At 40.6% G+C, this 21,894-nt stretch overlaps 1 protein-coding gene across 1 annotated transcript in view; it reads right to left on the reverse strand.

Annotated features, from left to right (window-relative positions):
• The window catches only part of Fam120a (family with sequence similarity 120 member A), a 99,775-nt gene that overhangs the window by 37,419 nt on the left and 40,462 nt on the right, over positions 1–21,894 (reverse strand). The window contains exons 6-10 of the mRNA XM_090329900.1: positions 12,411–12,508; positions 11,697–11,980; positions 5,331–5,418; positions 3,234–3,461; positions 632–806 (exon numbers count right to left, since the gene is read on the reverse strand). Of these exons, the coding sequence (XP_090186026.1) occupies positions 632–806; positions 3,234–3,461; positions 5,331–5,418; positions 11,697–11,980; positions 12,411–12,508 (873 nt within the window). The remainder of the gene's footprint in view (positions 1–631; positions 807–3,233; positions 3,462–5,330; positions 5,419–11,696; positions 11,981–12,410; positions 12,509–21,894) is intronic.

The raw sequence follows: 21,894 nt of genomic DNA on the forward strand, positions 1-21,894 counted from the left end.
TCTACTAAAAGATAAAATTATAAATAATAGAAAGGCATTGTTTCTCAAAAAACATGACAGAGGCTCACTAGAAGATGAAGGAAGACACTTGAGCTAAACTATGCTCTGCATTACAAACAGTACTTTTTAGACTCCCCAGTTGATGAGCTGGAAGTTCAAGCTGTGTCTTGAGGACTCCAAGGAAAACCAGAGCATGTCCTGTGGTGACCCATTTGTCCCACAACCTCTGCTATGGTGGCAGAGCCCTGCAGGACCACTCTTCAGAAGGCTGGACTGCTAGGAGGGGTAGATCTGCACTTCACAAACACCAGAGTACAGACACAGATGTGTCCAGAGTGCTAAGAGTTCAAGAATGCTTCCAGATCAAGATTCAGTTTAAACTATAAGTCTACTGTCTTATTATTTTACTGAATAGACATAGTTACTGGAATGTTACTGAAGAAGAAAGTCTAGCTTTCTCCTTCTGTCCTGGAGCTCTACCCTGGCCTACTTTCCCGAGGATAGACCATAGAACCAAGAGCCATGGAGGCTCTTGGGGAAACTCAGTCATGATTCTTCTAAGGCTTTAGGAAATACTCAAGAGATTACAAGGTAACCAGGAAAACAAACAATGGATTGTTACAGTACATACATTCTGGTGGAAGTCTGTTCTTTCTAAAAGCAAGTCTCTCAGTTTTCTTTCTGCTTTCTGCCAAACTAAACAGGACTCCGTAAACATACTGACGAACTGGCCTATAGAGCAGGGCGGCCGGAGGCAGGTCTTTGTTGGCTTCATCTTCAATAGAAACAGCAATTTTGATTTCACCCTTTGCATGGAAGAAAGCAGAATAATATTGTACATTTTTCATATTGAATTTACATCAAACTCACAGAAACATACTGTATTATCTCCATTAATGACATTCTATTTCAAACCACTGCTTTACCAACCTGCCTACACTGAGATGTTTAGGAGAGGTGTCTGCAGTGGTCCCAACTTAATGCTTAGGGCTCAAAACCAAAAAGAAACCAAAAGAAAATCATAAAAATGACTCAAAATCATTGACACCATCTAGACAGATAACACAAGACAACAAATAGAATAGAAAACATGGAAAACCTACAATTTTTTATTTATAATCAAAATGGATATAACTTATAAAATTTTATCACTTTCAGTGACTTATACGCAATTCAAGGAATGAAGTATTCTTCAAATAAAATGGTGACATTTTCTTTACTAATAAGCTCTTTCATAATAAATTAATACACATTGAAAATGATCTAGTGAAGAGAACTGTTTAAATATCCACTAGGAGTTCTCCACAAAGCAGTAGGTATTCAATAAAACTTTCACTGAGTGAGGCTGCTAAACAAAACAAAACAAAACCACCCCACCTTGCTTGTGTTCCAGGCTTATGTGGCAAGAACTTTATTTGGCCACCAAAAGACAAACAACTGACTGGTGCTGTGGCCTTCAGCAGCCAAGTTCATCACCAGATTTCTGCGGTCCCATCTTGGGCATTTTACAGCATCAAAATACATCAACATATTTTGCAAGAAATTTTATTTACATATATTCATAATAACAAAATACATGTATGATGCTTAATGTCTATTAATTTTTTGATAAATTCTGTTAACTAATTTTGTGTAACATTTTCATATGATTTTAGTTTCAAAATTGTTATTCCCCTTATCCTAAGTATTTTAATCCTGATTTATTCTCATCTAGGCTTGTTTCTCTTAATATTATAATACTTTATGTTTTGATACCTCTCTATATTACCATGAAGCAGTTTCACTGAAAATAGCTCAACTGGATCAATTTAAAACCAGAGCTGGTCAGCTCACAGAACATAGTATGCACTGTCATCTAAACTTTTCCCTAAAGTACTAAAAAAGCCTAAATAGCATTTGAAATCTGAAAAAGACAGTGACATTTAATTTTCTCAACCACAGTCATTCTGTGAATATTTGCCCTTGGAATTGGTGAGAACTGAGGAAGAACATTGGTATAACCTATACCCCTCATATAGATCTAGTTGACTGTCCAGGCATCAGTATTGGCAGCATGGGTGTAGTAGAGGGTTCCAGGCACCTTAGGTCTTAAACAGGCCCGTGGGAAAGGGTGTCTTCTCTACACATGTCATTCTGAAAGATGTCTTCCCAAAGTTTTGGCCTCTGAAACTTACCAAGCTCTTTTGGTCATAACAAAAACTTTCATTCTTTATAATACATTCCCCTTCCATATGGTATTTACCTTATAATTCCATTTGAAATGTGATACTATTCACATATGCTCATATTAAACAATAAGATTTGGAGGCAGTTACAACCAAAATATAAATTTAAAAAGCTGAATAAAGTAGTATTGGCAAAATATTCTTTGTGTCCTTTAGTTCACGAAAGTAAGCAATGTTGGATTAAAGAATCAACAGTCCAGCTCACGAGCCCTGTGGAATAGGAGTCATACGAAGTTACTGACTCCATTTTACAAACCACAGATGGATCGCATAAGAAATAGAAAAGGTTGTAGTATAGGTATTGAGGAAAACATGTTAATACTAAGATAGAAATAAACCAATTCTGCATAAGTCTGTCACTGAAGTAACTTGTGCCAATATAAAGACTACAAAGTATTAAAGAAATTTAAATACATAGATGCATCTGAGACACAAGATTCAAAACAATGCCACATTATATATCTAACATTTGGTAAGACACTAAAAAAGTGAAGTTTGACATTGAGTAAAATAATAATTGCATTTTCTGACTTTTCACATGTTTAAATCCTATACTCCATTTCTTTTTCTTAGAACTATTAAAATTGCATCCAGAAAGATAAATCAACATTCAAAATGCATGAAGTGTACGTTTACCTAAAAACAAATAATAAAGGAATCAGTATGACATCAGAATCAAGCCTGACATTTCAGCATAAATATGGTATAAAAATTCTGGAGTTAAAAAAAGGAAATAGTTACAGGTTATAATAAAATACGTAGTATTATTACTTCATTAGACATTTCAAAACTATTTACATTAATTTAAAAGGGAAAGTGAGACTTTTCACAGGTTATTTTTAATTGTACTAACAAGCACAATTTTTCTTCTTTAGTTTAATTAGCAAAGAGAAACTAAAATTTGATTCAGACTGTAATAGGAAGGAAAATGTTTCCCAAATTGGGGGGTAAAAAAAAGACAGAACACCAGTCAAATAACAGAAGTCACTCCAGGAGCCTGAGTAATACCTTCGTCAGAACGTGGAAGATGTAGGGATACATCAGCCCCTTCTTGTGCCTATGTTCAGCCACTCTCAGCACCTCAGGTGCAACCGGGGGAAGGGGAGGTGTAGTGATGTCCATGTGGTTCCTGGTAGGCATTGACAAGAGGCATGGGATCGGCTGGACAGTGCCCATCTGGCTTCCTTTGCCTTCAGCTAACTGACTTCCCGAGGAGGCAGTGGATGAACCTTCTGCCTACAGAGCAAAGGGCAGTAGGGGGGAAGAGTGAATTAATGTCCAGTTACCACAATCTTGAATGTGATAGGTATTGTCCCACCACTTGCTAGCAACAGAAGGTATAGAGAGGACATCTGTTTAGAGACCAAATGCAAGATCCACTTAAAGACAAGTGGCTCACGCCTGTAACCCTAGCTACAGAAAGCTGAGATCTGAGGATCAAGGTTAAAAGCCAGCCTGGGCACTAAAGTCTGTGAAACTCTTATCCACAATTAACTACTATAAAACTGGAAGTGGGGCTATGGCTCAAGGGGTAGGGCAGTATAGCCTTAGACTGAAAAGCTCAGGGACAACGCCCAGGCCCATAGTCCAAGCCCCAATACTGACCAAAAGAAAAAAAAGACAAAGCACCACACAACACTCTGATGTGGTCCTTCCCTAGACCAAGAAACACAAAGAAGAATCATTAACATCATTTGTGCCAGAGAAGACAGCCTTGTGTACCCAATTACCCCAGGTCTCTCTTTGTACTTCTGTGCGGGAATGGAGAATATGACCAGGAGATATCTTAGGAAGCAGCTTCAGTCCTCCTATGCTCTGCATCACCATATTGCTTAGCTCTCTCTCTCACCACCACTATGTAGTCTGTTAGCTCTGAGAAGGGCTATATAATTTTACTACTATTATGTGACAAGATTCATATCCAGGCCTGATTCAAATTTTGTTCTCCATTGTCATATAAAACTAATTATACACAGGAAAAAAAATAAGAAAAATTACCAGGATAAAACACAATAATTGGCATACTCTGAAATAGGTGAATAACTGTTCAAGAGCAATTATTTGCACAATGAACTAACTCAGGGACTGGGTTCTGTCCCTGAGCTCTTTTGCTCAAGGCTAGTGTTCTGCCACTTAGAGCTACAGCTCCACTACTGGTTTTCTGATGGTTAGCTGGAGGTAAGATTTTCATGGGCTTTCCTACCGAGGCTGGCTTTGAATGGGGGTCCTCAGATTTGTAATCTGAGGATTACAGGTGTGAGCTACAGTGCCAAATTCTGTTTTTCTTAATAATAAACACTGAAAATGGGAACTGCTTATTACTTTTTCTTTAAAATAGTGCTACCCTAAAAACATGTACAGGTTTTTTGTTTTTGAACACAATAACTTTATTATATTAACGTGTCATTAGGTGTTTAATTTTAACATTTAATTTACAAATGCCAAAACTGGTCTTGGGGAAAATAACACATGGATAACTCATGTTCTCTGTAACTTTTCTCTTCCATGAAATACAGATATGAAACAAGTCAAAGTGCTTGGATTCCAAAGCAAAAGCTCTTTGAAAACAATTACTCAAACTATGTAATAGTAAAAATTTTAAAAAAGAAAAATAGCTATTCACATAGTATTTCTGTTGCTTATTTGCAAGACAAGAAAAGTGAAGAGTTTTAAAAAGAATTTCTCGTAATTCTCACAACCCTGTAGATAATCAGGGACAACAGTTATTAACATGGCTTTGTAATTCAATTATCTATAGCGATCACTATAGGCAGGTAGAAGTAGGTATAAAAAAGGAAAAATGGAATTTAGTCTATTTCCACTTTTAACAAACATATCCTAGGCATTTTCTCAGTTAATCCTCACAAAAGCCCCTTAGAAAGACATACTGCAAGGCTCTAACACCTTGTTTCAGAGGACAGGGAAGTACCTAGTCATTCCTACTTCATTATAGATGGCTATGGTAGTTCTGAGCTCTTCCTTCCTCTTTTGAAAAGTGTTATGTGACTTATGGCATGCTTGAGAAAAAGGATTTTTCCTTAATACTATCATTAATACACATACTCAGAGTCAATACCTAAAGAATAGACATTACAAGCCTTGTACCTTCACTTGGTCTCCTGGGTCTCCTCGTGCCTGCTGCTCTGTGTGGCTTCCGGTCTTTTCCCAGCCAATCTTGTTCCCAGTGATGTGGCTGAACATGAAATAAATATGATTATTTTGAACCACTGTCAAATAAACAGAAGGACTTAAACTATTCTGCAGACTCATAATAACAACAGTAATACGTTTTATGTTTTATTAATCTTACATTACCGTCAAGAATATATCTCCAGAAATAGTTTTACTACAGGAATTGTTCTTCGAAGTGGTGGCTAACTGATAACCACTTACCAAGGAAAAGAATGTATTAAGGCCAACTGCAATGGTTCACACTTATAATCCTAGCTATCAGGCAGACAGATATCAGGAACACTGTGTTTAAGGCCAGCCTAGACAAAAAGTTAGTAAGAAATAACATATAAAAAATACACACATGCAGGGGCCGGGAGTTTGGCCTAGTGGTAGAGTGCTTGCCTAGCATGCATGAAGACCCAGTTCGATTCCTCGGTACCACATACATAGCAAAAAGCCAGAAGTGGTGCTGTGGCTCAAGTGGTAGAGCTCAAGCCTTGAGAAAGTCCAAGGACAGTGCTCAGGCCCTGAGCCCAAGCCCAGGACTGGCAAAAAAAAAAAAAAAAATACACACTTGGGGCTGGGAGCGAGGCCTAGTGGTAGAGTGCCTGCTAGCATGCACAAAGACCCAGGTTCGATTCTTCAGTACCACCAACACAGAAAAAGCCAGAAGTGGTGCTGTGGCTCAAGTGGTAGAGCCCTAGCCTTGAGAAAGTCCAAAGACAGTGCTCAGGTCCTGATCCAAGTTCAAGCCCGGGACTGGCAAAAAACAAAAATCACACACCACGACCAACAGCTACAACACACACCATACATACACACACAAAGCCCGGAACTGGCAAAAACCAAAAATTACTCACCACGACCAACAGCTACAACACACCACACACACACACACACACACACACACACGATCTCCGTGTCACTGTTTGAAGCCGGTTTAGACAGGCAGGAAAAGTCCATAAACTCTTAACTCCAATTAACCAGGGAGGAAAACACCCAGAAGTAGAGCTGTGGCTGGAGTGGTAGCCTTGAGCAAAAATGCTTAGGGACATCTCCAAGGCCCTGAGTTCAAGCCCCAGGACTAGCTTAAGTTATATAGCACCTGCCTAGAAAACGAGAAGACCTAAGTTCAAATACTAGTATTCCCCCCTCTCCCACCCCCCCCCGCAAAAAAAAATAGTACTGAGCACCAAGTTAGGAATGACCAAGCAGTTCAAAAATATTCTCAGAAGGACAGAAGATGCTAAGAGGAAAAAGATAGGCTTTGCATAAAATGAGCTTTCAATGGTCATGAGGCAACAAAGAATCACAATTCAGCCAGCACTAGTGCTCACATCTATAATCTTAGCTACTGAGCATGCTGATATCAATCACCATTTGAAGCCATCCTTAGAAGATAAGTCTACAAGACTCCATCTCAAAAATAAGCAGTAAAGAGCTAGGCTAGAGATGTAGCTCAAGAGGTAGATGCCAACCTAGTTCAGCTTATTTGCTTGAGACTGTTCTTCTACTTGCCACCATTCCTCCTGTCCAGTCTTAGGCTGTTGCTCTGTCTTGTGACTACTTAGGATTACAAAGGTCAGCCACCAGTACCTAGCCTAAATCTCTGATAATAAAAACCAGGTCCAAAGCGAAGGAATCATTTATTAAATTAAAAAAAAAAAAAGTACCTGGATACACAAAGTCATTTAACGCTATATACTAAGCCTGCTGCAGATGAAGCTGGACGACACTTGCAAGAATGAAGCAAGTATGAAGACAAGAACAACTTTGTATTTCACTTGAAGTCAATCACAGCTGGGAGTCCAACCCATTAGGCAGGCTTCCCTCCTCTCACCCCCCAGACTTTTCTTGCTATTTAAGGCAGCACTTCACAAGGGAAGGGTGGGCTATGAAAGCCTGTCATATCTATATGCAGCCCATCATATCTATATGCTTCTATAGGCAGCAATCATTTCCAGCCACTGAACCATCTTCCCCACCCCCATTTCTAGATGGCTGGCTGGTGGTGATAGGAGGGAATGTCCTGGCGAGCATCTCCACAGGACAGCAGCATATGAATTAAAAGCAGACTGTCAAAAGGAAAGAAGAAAGGCAAATTAAACCAATGTGGAAGAAATAGTCATTACATTCACGTACACGTAAAGTCAGATATAACCAACCTAACCAAAGCTCATTCAACAAGTACATATAGATTTTTCACAGCTGGCAGCTCCTTAACTCAACAGGACTGATCACAGAAACAAAAGGCTTTAGGTCCACACGTGGCAGGAAGGGTTCAGGGACAGAAGAATGTGGCTGCACACTGACTAGGTGCCACCTTTCTACCTAAGCATGACAAAAAGGAGCTGCAGAGTCACACAGGCCAATAGGGTAGAAACAGAAAATGCTTTTCCATGCAGCAACAAGACAAGGGGGACACTTCTTTCACAGGCTTTCACAACTTCCCACTGTTCTTAGGAGAGTGTTTGCTCTGTCAGGTCTAAGTCGCTACCCTGCCCAGGAGTATGTAATAGCTGCTGTTGCAAGATCAGTACAAAGTGTCTAAATACATCAACTGATATTTAGAAAATAAAGACCCTCTCATTAATTGCATAGATTTAAAATTAATTTTTCCCAATGTACAAAATTAAACATGGTTTCTATGAGAAGATATTAGGACCTTAAGGTGTTTACAAAGATCAAAACATAATGCCTGAGACTCGGAGTGCTTAAGATTCATTAAATAATTACTGCAGCCCAACTCAAAGATTATAGTTAAAATGTCTTAAAACTATCACCTCATAGTTAAATTACTTTTCAGAGTACTGAGGTTTGAACTCAGGGCATAACATTTTCCCTTCCCTTTTCCTTTCCCTCTCTCCCTTTTTCCCTACCTCCCTTCCTCTTTCCCTCCCTTCCTTTGTGTAGTCTGGGGCTTGAACTCAGCACCTGAGCACTATCCCTGGGCTTTCATTATATTTTGGACTGAAGTATGGCTCAAAGGCTTGAATGCCTGTCTAGAAAATAGTATGCCCGGGAATGTGGCTTCGTGGTAGAGTGCTTGCCTAGCATGCACAAAGCCCTGGGTTTGATTCCTCAGCACTACATACACACAAAACGCTGGATGTGGCTCTGTGGTTCAAGTGGTAGAGTGCTAGACTTGAGCAAAAAGAAGCTCCCGATTTTGTAAGTAAACACTCAAAGGACAGAGAGAATTTCAAGGAGACAAATCAGCAGGAACCTACATTAAGGCTGGAAACAGTCTCTCAAACTTCTTATGCCAGATAACAAAAACAATGTCTACCAGCCATATTACAAATAAATATAGTATAAACCAACTTTGGTTATCTACTCCAAAAAATGTTGAGTTCAAACTAAGGAAGGAGAGGAAACATAATTCCCTTTTCTTCCCTTTTTGGAGAAGAGGACACTTTATAGAAGGGCAGAGTATACATTCAAGATTTCCTTGACATGAAAAAATGCTCAACATTTCTGGTCATTAAAAAAAAAATGCAAGGGCCAGGAGACTGGCCTAGTGGTAGAGTGCTTGCCTAACATGTACAAAGACCTGGGTTTGATTCCTTGGTACTATATATATATATATATACATATATATATACATATATATATATATGTATATATATAGAGGTGCTGTGGCTCAAGTGGTAGAGCTCTAGCCTTGAGAAAAGACCAAGGATACTGCTCAGGCCTTGAGTTCAAGCTCCACAACTAGCCCCCCCCCCAAAAAAAAAGCAAAAGGCCAGGTGTGGTAGCTCACACCTGTAAGTAATCCTAGCTACTCAGGAGGCTGAGATATGAAGATCAAGGCTCAAAGCCAGCCAGGGCACAAAAGGACCTGAGAATTTTATCTCCAATTAACCTCTAGAAAAGAGGAAGTGGGGCTTGACTCAAGGGTAGGGCGGTAGCCCTGAGCTGAAGAGCTCAAGGAGAGCGCCCAGGCTGAGTACAAGACCCATGACTCACCAAAAAAAAAAAAAAAAGTTCCTTAAAAGATTAAACAGAGCTTCCTTATGACCCAGCAATCCCATTCCTGGTCATATTTATCCAACAGAATACAAACAAGGTCACACTAAAGCTACAGCACTACTATGTTCATTACAGCATTGTTTATCATAGCTAAGATATGGAATCAACCCAGGTGCCCCTCAGGAGATAAATGAATTAAGCAAATGTACCAAAACTATACAATAGAATTCTTTTTTTTGTTTTGTTTTTCGTTTTTGCCAGTTCTGGGCTTGAGCTCAAGGCTTAAGCACTGTCCTTTGGCTTTCTCAAGGCTAGAGCTCTACCACTTGAGCCACAGCACCACTTCTGGCTTTTTTCTATGTATGTGTTACCGAGGAATCGAACCCGGGTCTTTGTGCATGCTAGGCAAGCACTCTACCACTCGGCCAAACTCCCAGCCCCACAACAGAATTCTATGCATCCATCAGAAGGAATGATATCGTACCATTCACGAGAAAATGGGAAGACTTGAAAAAAAATTTTATTAAGCTAAGTAAGCCAGACCCAAAGGAATATGGGCTGCATGATTTTCCTCATTTGAGGTAACTAGAATGTACCAATAAATCTAAAGTAAATACCTTGAATGATAAAGAACAAACATATGCTGGGATATGTATGATAAATTATACAAGTGAGACCAAAGAAGAAATCCTCTTAGGAAAGGACCACATAGGCACAATAAACTATGTGCATCTGATCATATAAAATAACATTTATTGAAATGAACTCCAAGAAGTGAAAACAAGAGGCTTTTTTCTCTTTATCATGGTTTTTGTTTTCATTTCTTTTTGTCTTGTTTGTTCATTTATCTGTCATGGTGGGGGGACAAAGAAATGATGTAACAAAGATAAACAAATATAGCAGTGAAACTCACTAGACACTATGTTAAAAATGAACTATTCAACATCTAGGTAAGGAAGGGAGGGAAAAAATGGGAGAGAGTAAAAGAAGGGATGACATTGTTCAAAAGAAATGCACTCTTTATTTAACTTCGGTAACTGTAAGCCCTTTTTTTCAAAAAGATTTCCTTGGTTGGATTTTAACAAGCTAATATGACTCTAATGCACTGTACATACAAATAGATATGTTAAATTGAAACCCTTTTGTATAACTATTTGAAAATAAAAATAATTTTTTTCAGTGCTATATAATATATTGCTTTTCATAACATTTACATGTATGTGGGGAAAGATAAAATCATGGAGCCAGCACAGATCAAATGTTTGCCTGAGGCTGGACATGGGAGAGGATTGCCCATCAGTACAGATGATTTTACATCATTGCATGACTGCATATGTGCCTTTCCAAGATGGGAAGACCTAGATAGTAAAAATATAGAATTTTTTTTAGGATATAGTACATTGATGTATTTCTTTATCATTTGTATTTTATCGTTGGGGTGATGTATAGAGGGCTTAGTCACATTCGTCATGTAGTGGGTACATTACTTCTTGAACACTGATACCCCTTCTCATGTTTTTCTCCCAGTCTCCCTCCCCTTACCCCACCCAGGCATCTTGACTCTCTCCTTCCCTTCCCTATTTCAAATAAACAAATAAAGATATAAACAATATACCAGGTACGAAAGCCAGATACAGTAACAACATGAGATAAAATATAGGGGAGGGGGAAAGAGAGAAAGACAGAGAAATAGAGATAGAATAGTGGTGGGAGGAGAGAGAAATAACTTCACATAGTGAGTTAAAACAACAAACACAAAAACAAAACTCTCGTTTCCATATCCTGGAGTTCATTTCGCTTACCCTCATCCTATATGGCCATGTCCACGTAGCTATTGAGCTATTGTGGTCATAATTTTTAGAAAGATGTGAACCAACTGTGCATTTGTCAAGAATTCTAGACTAGAACCAGGCAATTTTCCATGCTTCTTGTTAGACAGACAGTACTATTTCAAAAATGATTATATGAGCTGTTGAATTTGGACGGAAAGTAATCCAGGAACCAGACGAATTGGTATCCATGGGGATCAGCAACACCACCTCCTGATAAATCCTCAAGTTCTAGTTCCTATCAGACCCCTCCCTAGAAAGTTAACTGCAGCCCAGGCCATGAGAGTGGGACAAAGCAGACTGGACTTCATGGAGACCTGACAGAGCAGCTCCCTCTTCCTTTCTTCTCCCTATGCAGAGTCCAAGCCTGTGGACAGGGTATAACACCTACCTGCAACAGTCGCATCTGAGCCAAATACCAGAGTAGCTGTGGCCAGAAGGGGGAGCCCCCCAAATCACAGGCACCAGGGAGCACTCTGTGAGTGCAAATACTCACTTGGTTGCCCCTCCAGTGCCCTCGTCGTTGTCTGACGATGATGATGTGGAAGAGCCAGGGAAGTAGGTAGAATCCACATGATTGGGGCTGCCACTTTGGGCTGGGTTGATGGGTGAGGACCGCTCGTACAGTGGCGTGTGCTTTCCCTCATGAGGAATGTTGCTGTAGCTGTTCTGTTCCGAAAGGTTCTTCCCACCCGTATCCAAAGTGAGGGCTGGCTCAGTGAGGCTGTATGGGTATGGACTCTGGCCTGGGACACCCCCTGGGCTGGGCACCTGTGGGGCCTGAAGCACATGGCACAAGTAAACACATAATGTTTTCAGCACCTGAGGCAGGCCTGCTTGGACTGCCTGTGTTGTCCACTTTTTTTGGTTTTTTTTGGTCGGTCATGGGGCTTGAACTCGGCCTGGGCGTTGTCCCTGAGCTCTTCAGCTCAAGGCTACCACTCTACCACTCAAGCCATGATGCCACTTTCAGTCTTCTGGTGGTTAATTGGAGGTAAGAGTCTCACAGACTTTTGTGCTGGGGCTGGATTTGAACCATGATCCTCAAATCTCAGCCTCCTGAGTCACTAGGATTACAGGCATGAGCCATTAGTGCCCGCCACTCGGGTAACTTTGAATCAAGAAACACTGGCCTCTCTCTCAGATCAACCCAAGAATTGAACAAATTTAGTATTCTTTAGACACCCCAACTGCCTTGGGGACACCTTACCAGGGGCTTTGCTTGCAGAGGATTATGTGGAATGTTGAGCATCTGAGGGGGAACATATGGTGGCACCATCCCAGGCATTCCAAATGGATTTGGTCTGGCTGTTTCACCAACATGGGAAGAGAAGAAAACAACTGTTAGGAGAATGCCACTTCCCCACTACATCCAGAGTTACACCACAGCCCATGTATCTTGCCCTACTTAAGATTCCACCACTTGTCCCATTTCTCAGAAATCTTCAACAACTGTTGTTGAATAAGCAGTTCTTGGCCTGCAATTTCAGCAGAACTAGAAGTTGCCTGGGCTTTCTGTAAAAAGGGAACAAAATCAAGTCCAGGATTCCCTGAACTTGGCATTCCCCCTTTAAGCAGCAAGAGTGCTTCTCTTATCTCCACAGCACTGATAGATGAGTGCTCTAGACAACCACACCTCTCATTGCCTACTGCCAATTAAATACACATGCAAATACAACTCAAACCATGCTTCTCACACTCTCAAAGCAAACTTCCACTCTCAAGCTGACAAGAAGCTTCTTAGGTCAATACAAGGCAGGGAAAAACCACGTCTTCAAATGCAGAACTGGACATCCTGTCCTGACCCTGGGACTCACTGCCTCCTAAGACTAAAGACACAGCCCACTGAGGCTGGGAAAAAAACACAGGGTATTTGTTCATTTGTTTTTACCCAATAAGAAGGTATAAACTTCACAAGCTACAGTCTATTTGAAATTCCCATCTTCAACAATCTATAGCTCTCAAACTCTGAAGTGTCCCATCAGTCTTTAATCTAGTTCTCACTAAGAAATCTTGGCGCAGCTTCCACCTTTAGACCAAACAAAGAAAACTACTGGCATGTTTGTGCATGGGTACGCTCAGAGACACATCACGTAAGTTCAGTTAGAGTCAAATCTCTGAATGTGAGGTAGAAGTTGCTGCTGCAGTTGTTAAAGGTCCAAATAGGAATTCCAACTCCCAGATTTGAACGAGAGAGTAATATAAAATTCAAACAAGCATTAGTATCACCATGTAAGTCACTGTAAAGCCTGAGCACTGGTGGTTCTCATCTGCAATCCTAGCTACTCGGGAGGCAGAGGCCTGAGAAGATGGAAGTTCAAAATCAGCCTGGACTGACAAATCCATCAGACTCATATCCAGTTAACCAACAAAAAGCTGGAGGCAGAGGCGTAGCTCAAGTGGTAGAGGGCCAGCCTCAAGTGAAAAAGTCAAGTGAGAGGCCCTGAATCCAAGCCCCAGAAAACCATCCAAGCCCCAGAAAACCAGCAAAACAGATAACCAGAAAACATGAAAAGTCTAGTTCTTTCCCTTCCTTCCTTCCTTCCTTCTTTCCTTCCTTCCTTCCTTCCTTCCTTCCTTTCTTTTCTATTCTTTCTTTTTACTGGCACCATAAAAAAGTCTAGCTCATAAATTCTTGTAGCTAACTCTAAATAATAAAGATGAAAGACTGGCATTTGTAGGTTACATAGCCATAACTTTCTGGGAAACACGATCATTTCTATATTCTTCCACTTGTCCATCACATGCTAAAAACTTCCTGTAAAGCAGAAACCTTTCAAACAAACCAGCCAGTATTAAAGTGTCAAAACAAAGATTTCTACAGAAAGACTATTTCTAATCAATGACCCTAAACCTCTGTGATTCCACAGAGAAGTCACTATTCTATCATAATTTAGTCATAGAATAACTGAATTCATTTGCTTCCATGTTTCTAAAGCCTGAGAAAACGCCTAGCCACCAGCCTTCCTCTAAATCAGTTGTTGTTCTCCATACCACATGCTGCTGAGAAGAAGCAGGGTCTTCCCTTTCCACCACAAGGATGCTTTTCTCAGCAGGGCCATCAGCCCTAAGCGGAGGCAGCAGTACCCATACCCGTGTCCCTTCTCACAAACACATGCTAGAGGAAGCTTTTGTTAGAAAGACAAATGACGACAGAAGAAAAAGAATGGAGAAATACTCAATTGCTACATGAGGACATTTTGATAACATTTTTAAATATTTCTTTGATTTTATAGGCTTTTTTTTGGGGGGGGGGGTTATGGGACTTGTACTTGGCCTGGTAATTTTCCTGAGCTCTTCAGCTCAAGGCTACCACCCTACTTTTGAGCCAAGCCCCACTTCCCATTTTCTATAAATTAACTGGAGATAAGAGACTGGGTTCTTTTGTGTCCGGGCTGGCTTTGATCCTTGATCCTCAGAGCTCAGCCTCCTGAGTAGCTAGGATTACAGGTGTGATCAATCCCCCCAGTTAGACTTCTTTTATACAGTAAACCAGCAGGCACAGCCAACTGAGATGCCCGCTGACTTTTCCCCTAGATGACAAAGTTCTGCTCTGTGACCCACATCCAAGTACACGTGGGGTCTACATAGAGTTGTTTTTTTGCTCTGCATTAAACCAAAACTTTTTTAAGGAATAGTGTTAAAAAAAAATGTCAATTCAAGTAAAAAAAAAAAAAAAGAACTACACCAATATAAATATAAATTAAGCGCAGTAATATGATTAAAGTAAAAAAAAAAATCAGCCAGAAAAACACGATTTCACCTAATGACAAATGAAAACTATTCAGTATCTGAGGAAATAAATATGAAAAAAAATTTATCATAAGTGAATAGAAGTGTGACCAGCAAAGCATTTTTTTCTTTTTTTGGCCAGTCATAGGCGTTGAACTAAGGGCCTGGGTACTGTTCTTGGGCTTTCTAAAGGCTTGAGCTCTACCACTTGAGCCACAGCACCATTTCTGGCTTTTTTCCATGCATGTGGTACTGAGGAATCGAACCTGGGTCTTTGTGCATGCTAGGCAAGCAAGCTACCACTAGACTAAACTCCTGGCCGACATTTTTTGATATCTTGGTAAGATATCTTACCATTGCTATCAGCAATGCTTTGTTGATGAATATATTAAGCTATATAACCACGCAAGTTCTTACAGTTAGTTAGAAACCACCAATGTACGATATACATTCATATTAGGATATGACCTAGGGGTCAAGAATTCAAGGCAGCACAGGGCCCCTACCCTATATCACTCATTATTTCATGACCTCTCTTCCCTGCTTCCTGAGCTTTCCTGGCCTTCTTCCATTTACCATCTCAGGTTCATGTCATCTCCTCTCCATGGAATACATTTCCTTCCACATCTACGACTTCCTACCCAAACCTTCAAACTTCAACTCAAACATTAAATTACCAGCATCAACCCCTAATTTAATTATATTGATTCGATCAAGGTCATCTTCCTTAAGCTTCTGGTCCTCATTTTTCCATAAGGGCATCAAAGATAGCCATCTTGCTAACTCTACCACCCAGTATCCTGCAATGGTGTCAGGCCTAGAGTGAACAAATCAATGGGATCTTTTTTTTTATTTGTCAGTCCTGGGGTTTGAACTCTGGGTCTAGGCGCTGTTTCTGAGCCAATTTGTGCTCAAGGCTAGCACTCTACCACTTGTGTCACTTGAGTCACAGGGCCACTTCTGGCTTTTTCTGAGTAGTTTATTGGAGATATAAGAGGCTCACACACTTTTCTGGCTTCGGAACGTGATCCTCAGATCCCTTTTGAGTAGCTGGGATTATAGATGTGGGCTGGCATCACCTAGCTTCAATGAGATGTTTATAATACACATATATTCACCATTATAATACCATAATGAATACTATTGCCCCAAAGTGCTCTATGTACCATTATGTACCACTATTTCCTCCTAACTTTGAAATCGATTCTGCCTTTTTCTGTAGAAAATAGAAATATAGAAAATATTCTTCCTCGAGGAAGAATATATTTGTATATTTGAAGTCCCTCAGTGTCTTTTCATGGCCAGATAGGTCACTTCTTTAGTGTTGAATAACATTCCATTGTCTGGTCTATCAATTTATCCATTCATCAATATAGCTGCTTCCAAGTGCAGGCAGTTATGAATGAAGCTGGCATCAACACCCATGTGCGGGTTTTTATATGGCTAAGTTTTCAACTCCTTTGGATAAACAACCACAAAAACCACTGCTGGATCTAATGGTAGAAGTATGTTACCTTTTAAACATAATTGTCAAGGGGCCGGGAGTTTGGCCTAGTGGTAGAGTGCTTGCCTAGCATGCACGAAGACCTGGGTTCAATTCCTCTGTACCACATACATAGAAGAAAGCCAGAAGTGGTGCTGAGGCTCAAGTGGTAGAGTTCTAGCCTTGAGAAAGTCCAAGGACAGTGCTCATGCCCTAAGCTCAAGCCCAGGACTAGCAAAAAAATAAAAAGAAAAAAAGAAAAAGAAAAATAATTGTCAAATTGTCTTGTAAAGGGCACCAGTTTACATTCTCACCAGCAACAGAGAGCTCCTGGGTTCCACTTCTTCACCACCATCTTAGGGGTTTATATTTTAACCATTTGAACACATGCATAGTGGGAGTTCATTTACCTTTCACAAGGAAGGCAAGTTACATACAATGGCTGCTTCTTGAGCACTGGTGGGCTGCTTCACTTAGCAGCCTTTCAAAGTACACTAGCACTAGCTTGTGCTCATCCATTGGCCCTTGTACCTGTGTTATCTGATATTTTAAAATTCTGTCAATGCAATTTAAGTTACTGGTTTAACCAGGAAACTACACATCTTGAGAACTCAACTGTGACTTTTTTTTTTTTACTGAAGCTTACATTCAATGGTCATTCCCTAAGGAGCTATATTGTAGCCTGTGTGCTGTGACAGAGAGGACAAATCACTACTGGCCCCAGAGCTGCATGTCCTGGAACAATGCTTTTAACAGCAAATGAATTAAAAGGAAGTATTTATTGCACCTGTACTTATACATATATTTTTAAAGCTCAAGAATAGGTATTTGCTAGCCAGGCATGGTGGCTCACACCTGTAATCCTAGCTACTCAGGAGGCTGAGATCTGAGGATTGCAGTCCAAAGCCAGCCAGGGTACTAAAGACTGCTTATCTCTAATTAATCACTAGAAAACAGGAAGTAGGGTTGTGGCTCAAGGGTAGGGCAGTAGTCTTGAGTTGAAGAGCTCAGAGACAGCACCCAGGCCCAGAGTTCAAGCCCCATGACTAGACACCCTCCCCCCCCAAAATAGATTTTTCCTGAAACCCATGGCACTGAGAAGGACAGTATGAACTGGAACATGTCCTTTTGTTCATTCTTCAAAAAGAGGTTAGAGGGGGCTGGGAGTTTGGCCTAATGGAACAGTGTATGCCTAGCACACTGGAAGACCGGGGCTCTATTCCTCAGTACCACATACACAGAAAAGGCCAGAAGTGGTGCTGTGGCTCAAGTGGTAGAGTGTTAGCTTTGAGAAAGTCCAAGGACAGTGCCCAGGCCCTGAGTTCAGTCTATAGGACTGGCAAAGAAAAGGGGTGGGGGGGTCAGGAGTTTGGCAGTTTGGCAAGAGTAATCGCTTAATATTGCTTGCAAGTGGCAGAGCACTTGTCTTGAGAAAGCTCAAGGACAGTGCTCAAGCCCTGAGTTCAAGCCCTGGAATTAGCAAAATAAACAAACAAAAAGAACAGGTCAGTAGTAGAATACTTGCCTAAGCATGCAGAAGGACCTGGCTCTGATCCCCATCACCACAAAACAGAAAAAAGCCACACTTACCCAGCCTGGGCCTTACAGCATTGCTGGGACAATAGGAACATTTGTACATATGTGTTTACAGGTCTGTTTCCTCCTATAATATACACAACTGTCTGTGGAGATCTGAGGTATTTGTTTTATATTTCTAACACTGCAAAAGACCCATAGGGTTCAAAGGGGGAAAAATACTGAGGATAAGAAACAATTTTCACACATGTACTTCTGCTACTGCCATCTAGCATGGCATGATACAGCCAGGAGGCCCTCACCAGAGCCGGCAGATACCAGTACCAGACCCCAGACCTTTCAAAACTGTACACCAAATGAATGTTTTTGTTTGTTTGTTTTTTGACAGTCCTAGGCTTGAGCTCAGGGCCTGAGTACTGTCCTTGGGCTTTCTCAAGGCTAGAACTCTACCACTTGAGCCACAGCACCACTTCTAGCTTTTTCCTATGTATGTGGTACCAAGGAATCGAACCCGGGTCTTTGTGCATGCTAAGCAAGCACTCTTCCACTAGGCCAAACTCCTGGCCCCTGAATGTCTTTTTTCCCCCTCCCAGTCCTGGGGCTTGAACTCAGGGCATGAGCAATGTCCTTGGACTTTCTCAAGGCTAGAGCTCTACTACCTGAGCCACAGTACCACTTCTGGCCTTTTCTATGTATGTGGTACCAAGGAATCAAACCCCGGTCTTCAAGTATGCTAGGCAAGCACTCTACCACTAAGCCAAACTCCCTCCCCATGTCTTTCTTAGAAGTAGCTGGCTTCAGGTATTTCATGAGTAGTAGCAAGCTGATAGTACAGGTTCCAAGACCCAAGTGCCCCTGGTATAGCAGTTTGAAGTAGCACCTAAAATCCTGGAGAGGCTTAGAAACCTCCAATTAGAGTCAACATGACCATTTGTCCCCAATAAAGACCCTTTCAGCATAAACTGTCTTCTAAACCCTGCATGTGTCCTAATTTCCAGAGTAATTCAGACAAGTTTTAAAACAAGGCACTTTCTCCATCTCCATCACCCCCCAGAAAAACTTGATAGACCAGGAGCTCACCAAGGACAACTTAAGATCTACCAGTGACTTAAAAGAACATTCCTATAGATGCAAATACGTGGTCTAACTTAGAATGCTAAGAAAGTACCTCTCCCAAGTTGGCACTGTTTTCCCTCATCCTCATCCTTTCACTGTGCTGGGCTGGGCTGGTAGCAGGCACAGTAAAAACCAACAAGTGCTATCTCCACATTGCTTGTATTTCTCAACAGTGATCAGAAAAAAAAGTTAAAAAGCTATTTTCTAAGAACCTTCCTCTTCCTCCTCCCCTTCTCCTTCTTCTTTTTCTTGTTTTCTCTTGGTAAGTCATGGGGCTTGAACTCTGGGCCTGGGCAATGTCCTTGAGCGCTTCAGCTCAAAGCTAGTGCTCTACCACTTGGAGCCACAGCGCCACTTCTGGTTTTCTGGTGGTTAATTGGTTTTAAGATTCTCATGGACTTTTCATGCCTGGGCAGGCTTTGAACCTTGATCATCAGATCTCAGCCTTCAGGCTAACTAGGATTATAAGCACGAACCATTGAATTGTGAGTCTACAACTTGAAAGAAACCTGCCTTCTCCATCTCCCCTTACCTCTTTCATCATATCTCCCACTCAACAGCTGCACAGAACCCACTTTGAAGCTTGCACTGCCCCAATTCCCTGCCCTATTGCCCTAGTACAGACTTGTCTTCTTAGACTGCCAAAGTAAGAAGGATCTGGAAATGCTCTACACGAGGAAGTTCAGAGAGTTACCACCTACATCATCCTGCCCAGAAATGATCACCCTACACACCCCAAATTCTTTAATTATACTCGTGTTTGCTAGAAATCACTTTGTAGTAAAAGAAAAAAATGAAGTTTAATTGAGTCAGCGTTATCTATAAAACACCTAAAATATTATTAATCATTAAGGACATGAAAACACTTGGTAGAACCTATTTTAAAGATGTCCAAATTTAAAATGTAATTTAAAACCCACTCTGCTTATTCAAAATACCTTCAAAATGGTTATTATTAGACTAAATCAATGCCAAATGTTAGATGTACACTTGTACCTTAGTCTTTCTCGAGGTCTGTTTCCAGGAACCCCAGTGGGTACTAAAATCTTCAAATGTTCAAGTCTGTTATATAAAATGGCTTATTTGCATACAAACTGCATATCCTCGTGGGATACAGTAAATCATTCCTAGATTACTTATGATCTTTAACACAATGTAAATGATAAGTAAGAGCTATTATACTGTAATATTTGAAGAATAAAGCTGGACATGTTTTCGTGGGGTTTTTTTTCAAATATTTTCAAGTCAAAGTTGGTTCAATCTGGCAGGTGAAATCCACAGACATGGAATGTTGACTCTACCATTTTTCTTCACATTTACTCTTCTATTTTTTTCCTTGTGTATCCTTGAATGAGTGCTTAAATTACAACTACCACCAAAAGTACCTCATAAGCTATGATGTACTTTGTCTTCCAAAGGTTCAGACACTCAAGGCTTGGTCCTCAGTCGGTGGTATAGGAGGTAATTGAACCTTTAAATGATGAGGCTTGAACTAGAGGCATAATCCAAGTAACTAAATACCTGTCTAGTAAGGAGTGAAATCCTGAGTTCAAAAACCTCAGTACCAGATAAAAGAAAACACAAGACAAGAGCAGATGGAGCTCACCTGGAGGTCACTAGGTTATTAGGAGTGCTAACCTCAAAAAGAATTATAGAACCCCTGTCTATCTTGCTTTTGCAATATCTCTCTGTTTTACAATTTCTCACTCCAGTATACTCCTGCCTCTGTGGTTCCATCTATTCTCCTAAGGTCCTCACCACAACTAAGCTGGCACCTGTTACATGCCCTTAATTTCTACAACTGTGAACTAGAGAACTCTTTTTTTTTATGGAGTTACCCAGCTTCAAGCATTTTGTTAGCATAGCAAATGGACAAACAACTACACAGGAGGCACAGAATACTGACAGAGACACTTCAAGATGTCTACCAGCTCATTTCTGTGTGCAACTTTCAGGCTTCCTGTCTTTTCATCATTCATTCAGCCATTGGGTGACCTCTTAAGCCATTCAATCTATAACAATGATAACATATGCCACTGAACTTTAACACTGCACTTCACAAAAGCATTTTTGAACATTTAACTCTCTCTGTCTCTGTCTTTCTATCTTTTTGTATTTTGGGTAATTTTGTTTTATATTTTATTGTCAGGTTAATGTATAAGAGGGGGTTACAGTTACATTGGTCAGGTAGTAGGCACACTGCTTCTCACACATTGATACCCCTTCACATGTTTTTGTCCCCATTTCCCTTCTTTACCCCCTCCCAATCATCTTGTTTCCCCTTTCCCTTCCCTATTTCAAATAAACAATACAATGCATATACAATATACCAGGTAACACATTTTATCTCTTGAATGCCCATATATTCTATCTATTAGAATGATGATACTCTATTAGAACAGGAAACCCAAGGGCAGAGAGTGTCTAGAGTCAACTTCATGCTTTACATTATCTCAACAATCAACTCTTAAACATCTCTTGTGGACAAGGTATACTACAGAGTGACATTAACTGACATAATAGTATATACCTAAGTCTCTCTCTTTTCATACCATGCAATCCAAAATACATCTTTTTACTTCACTCCCCTGACTTAAAAACTGTCAAGAGCATACTAAATAGGTCTGGTGGTCCCAGTCCCTTTACTGTTCTGGGGAAGGGGAAAAGAAAGGAGGAGATAAGTGTGCAGAGAAGAAAGCAGGGATTACAACAACTGTCAGAGAACCTCTACTACTAGCCTTGGTCTCACACATCAGGTAGCCCAAACACAAAGGAGATCAGGAAAGAGTGCACCAGGCATAATAGCTGATGCAAAGACCACAAGCAG

Source organism: Megascapheus bottae, chromosome 3, assembly GCF_031878675.1.
Source record: "Megascapheus bottae isolate mThoBot1 chromosome 3, mThoBot2.hap1, whole genome shotgun sequence".
NCBI lineage: Eukaryota > Metazoa > Chordata > Mammalia > Rodentia > Geomyidae > Megascapheus > Megascapheus bottae.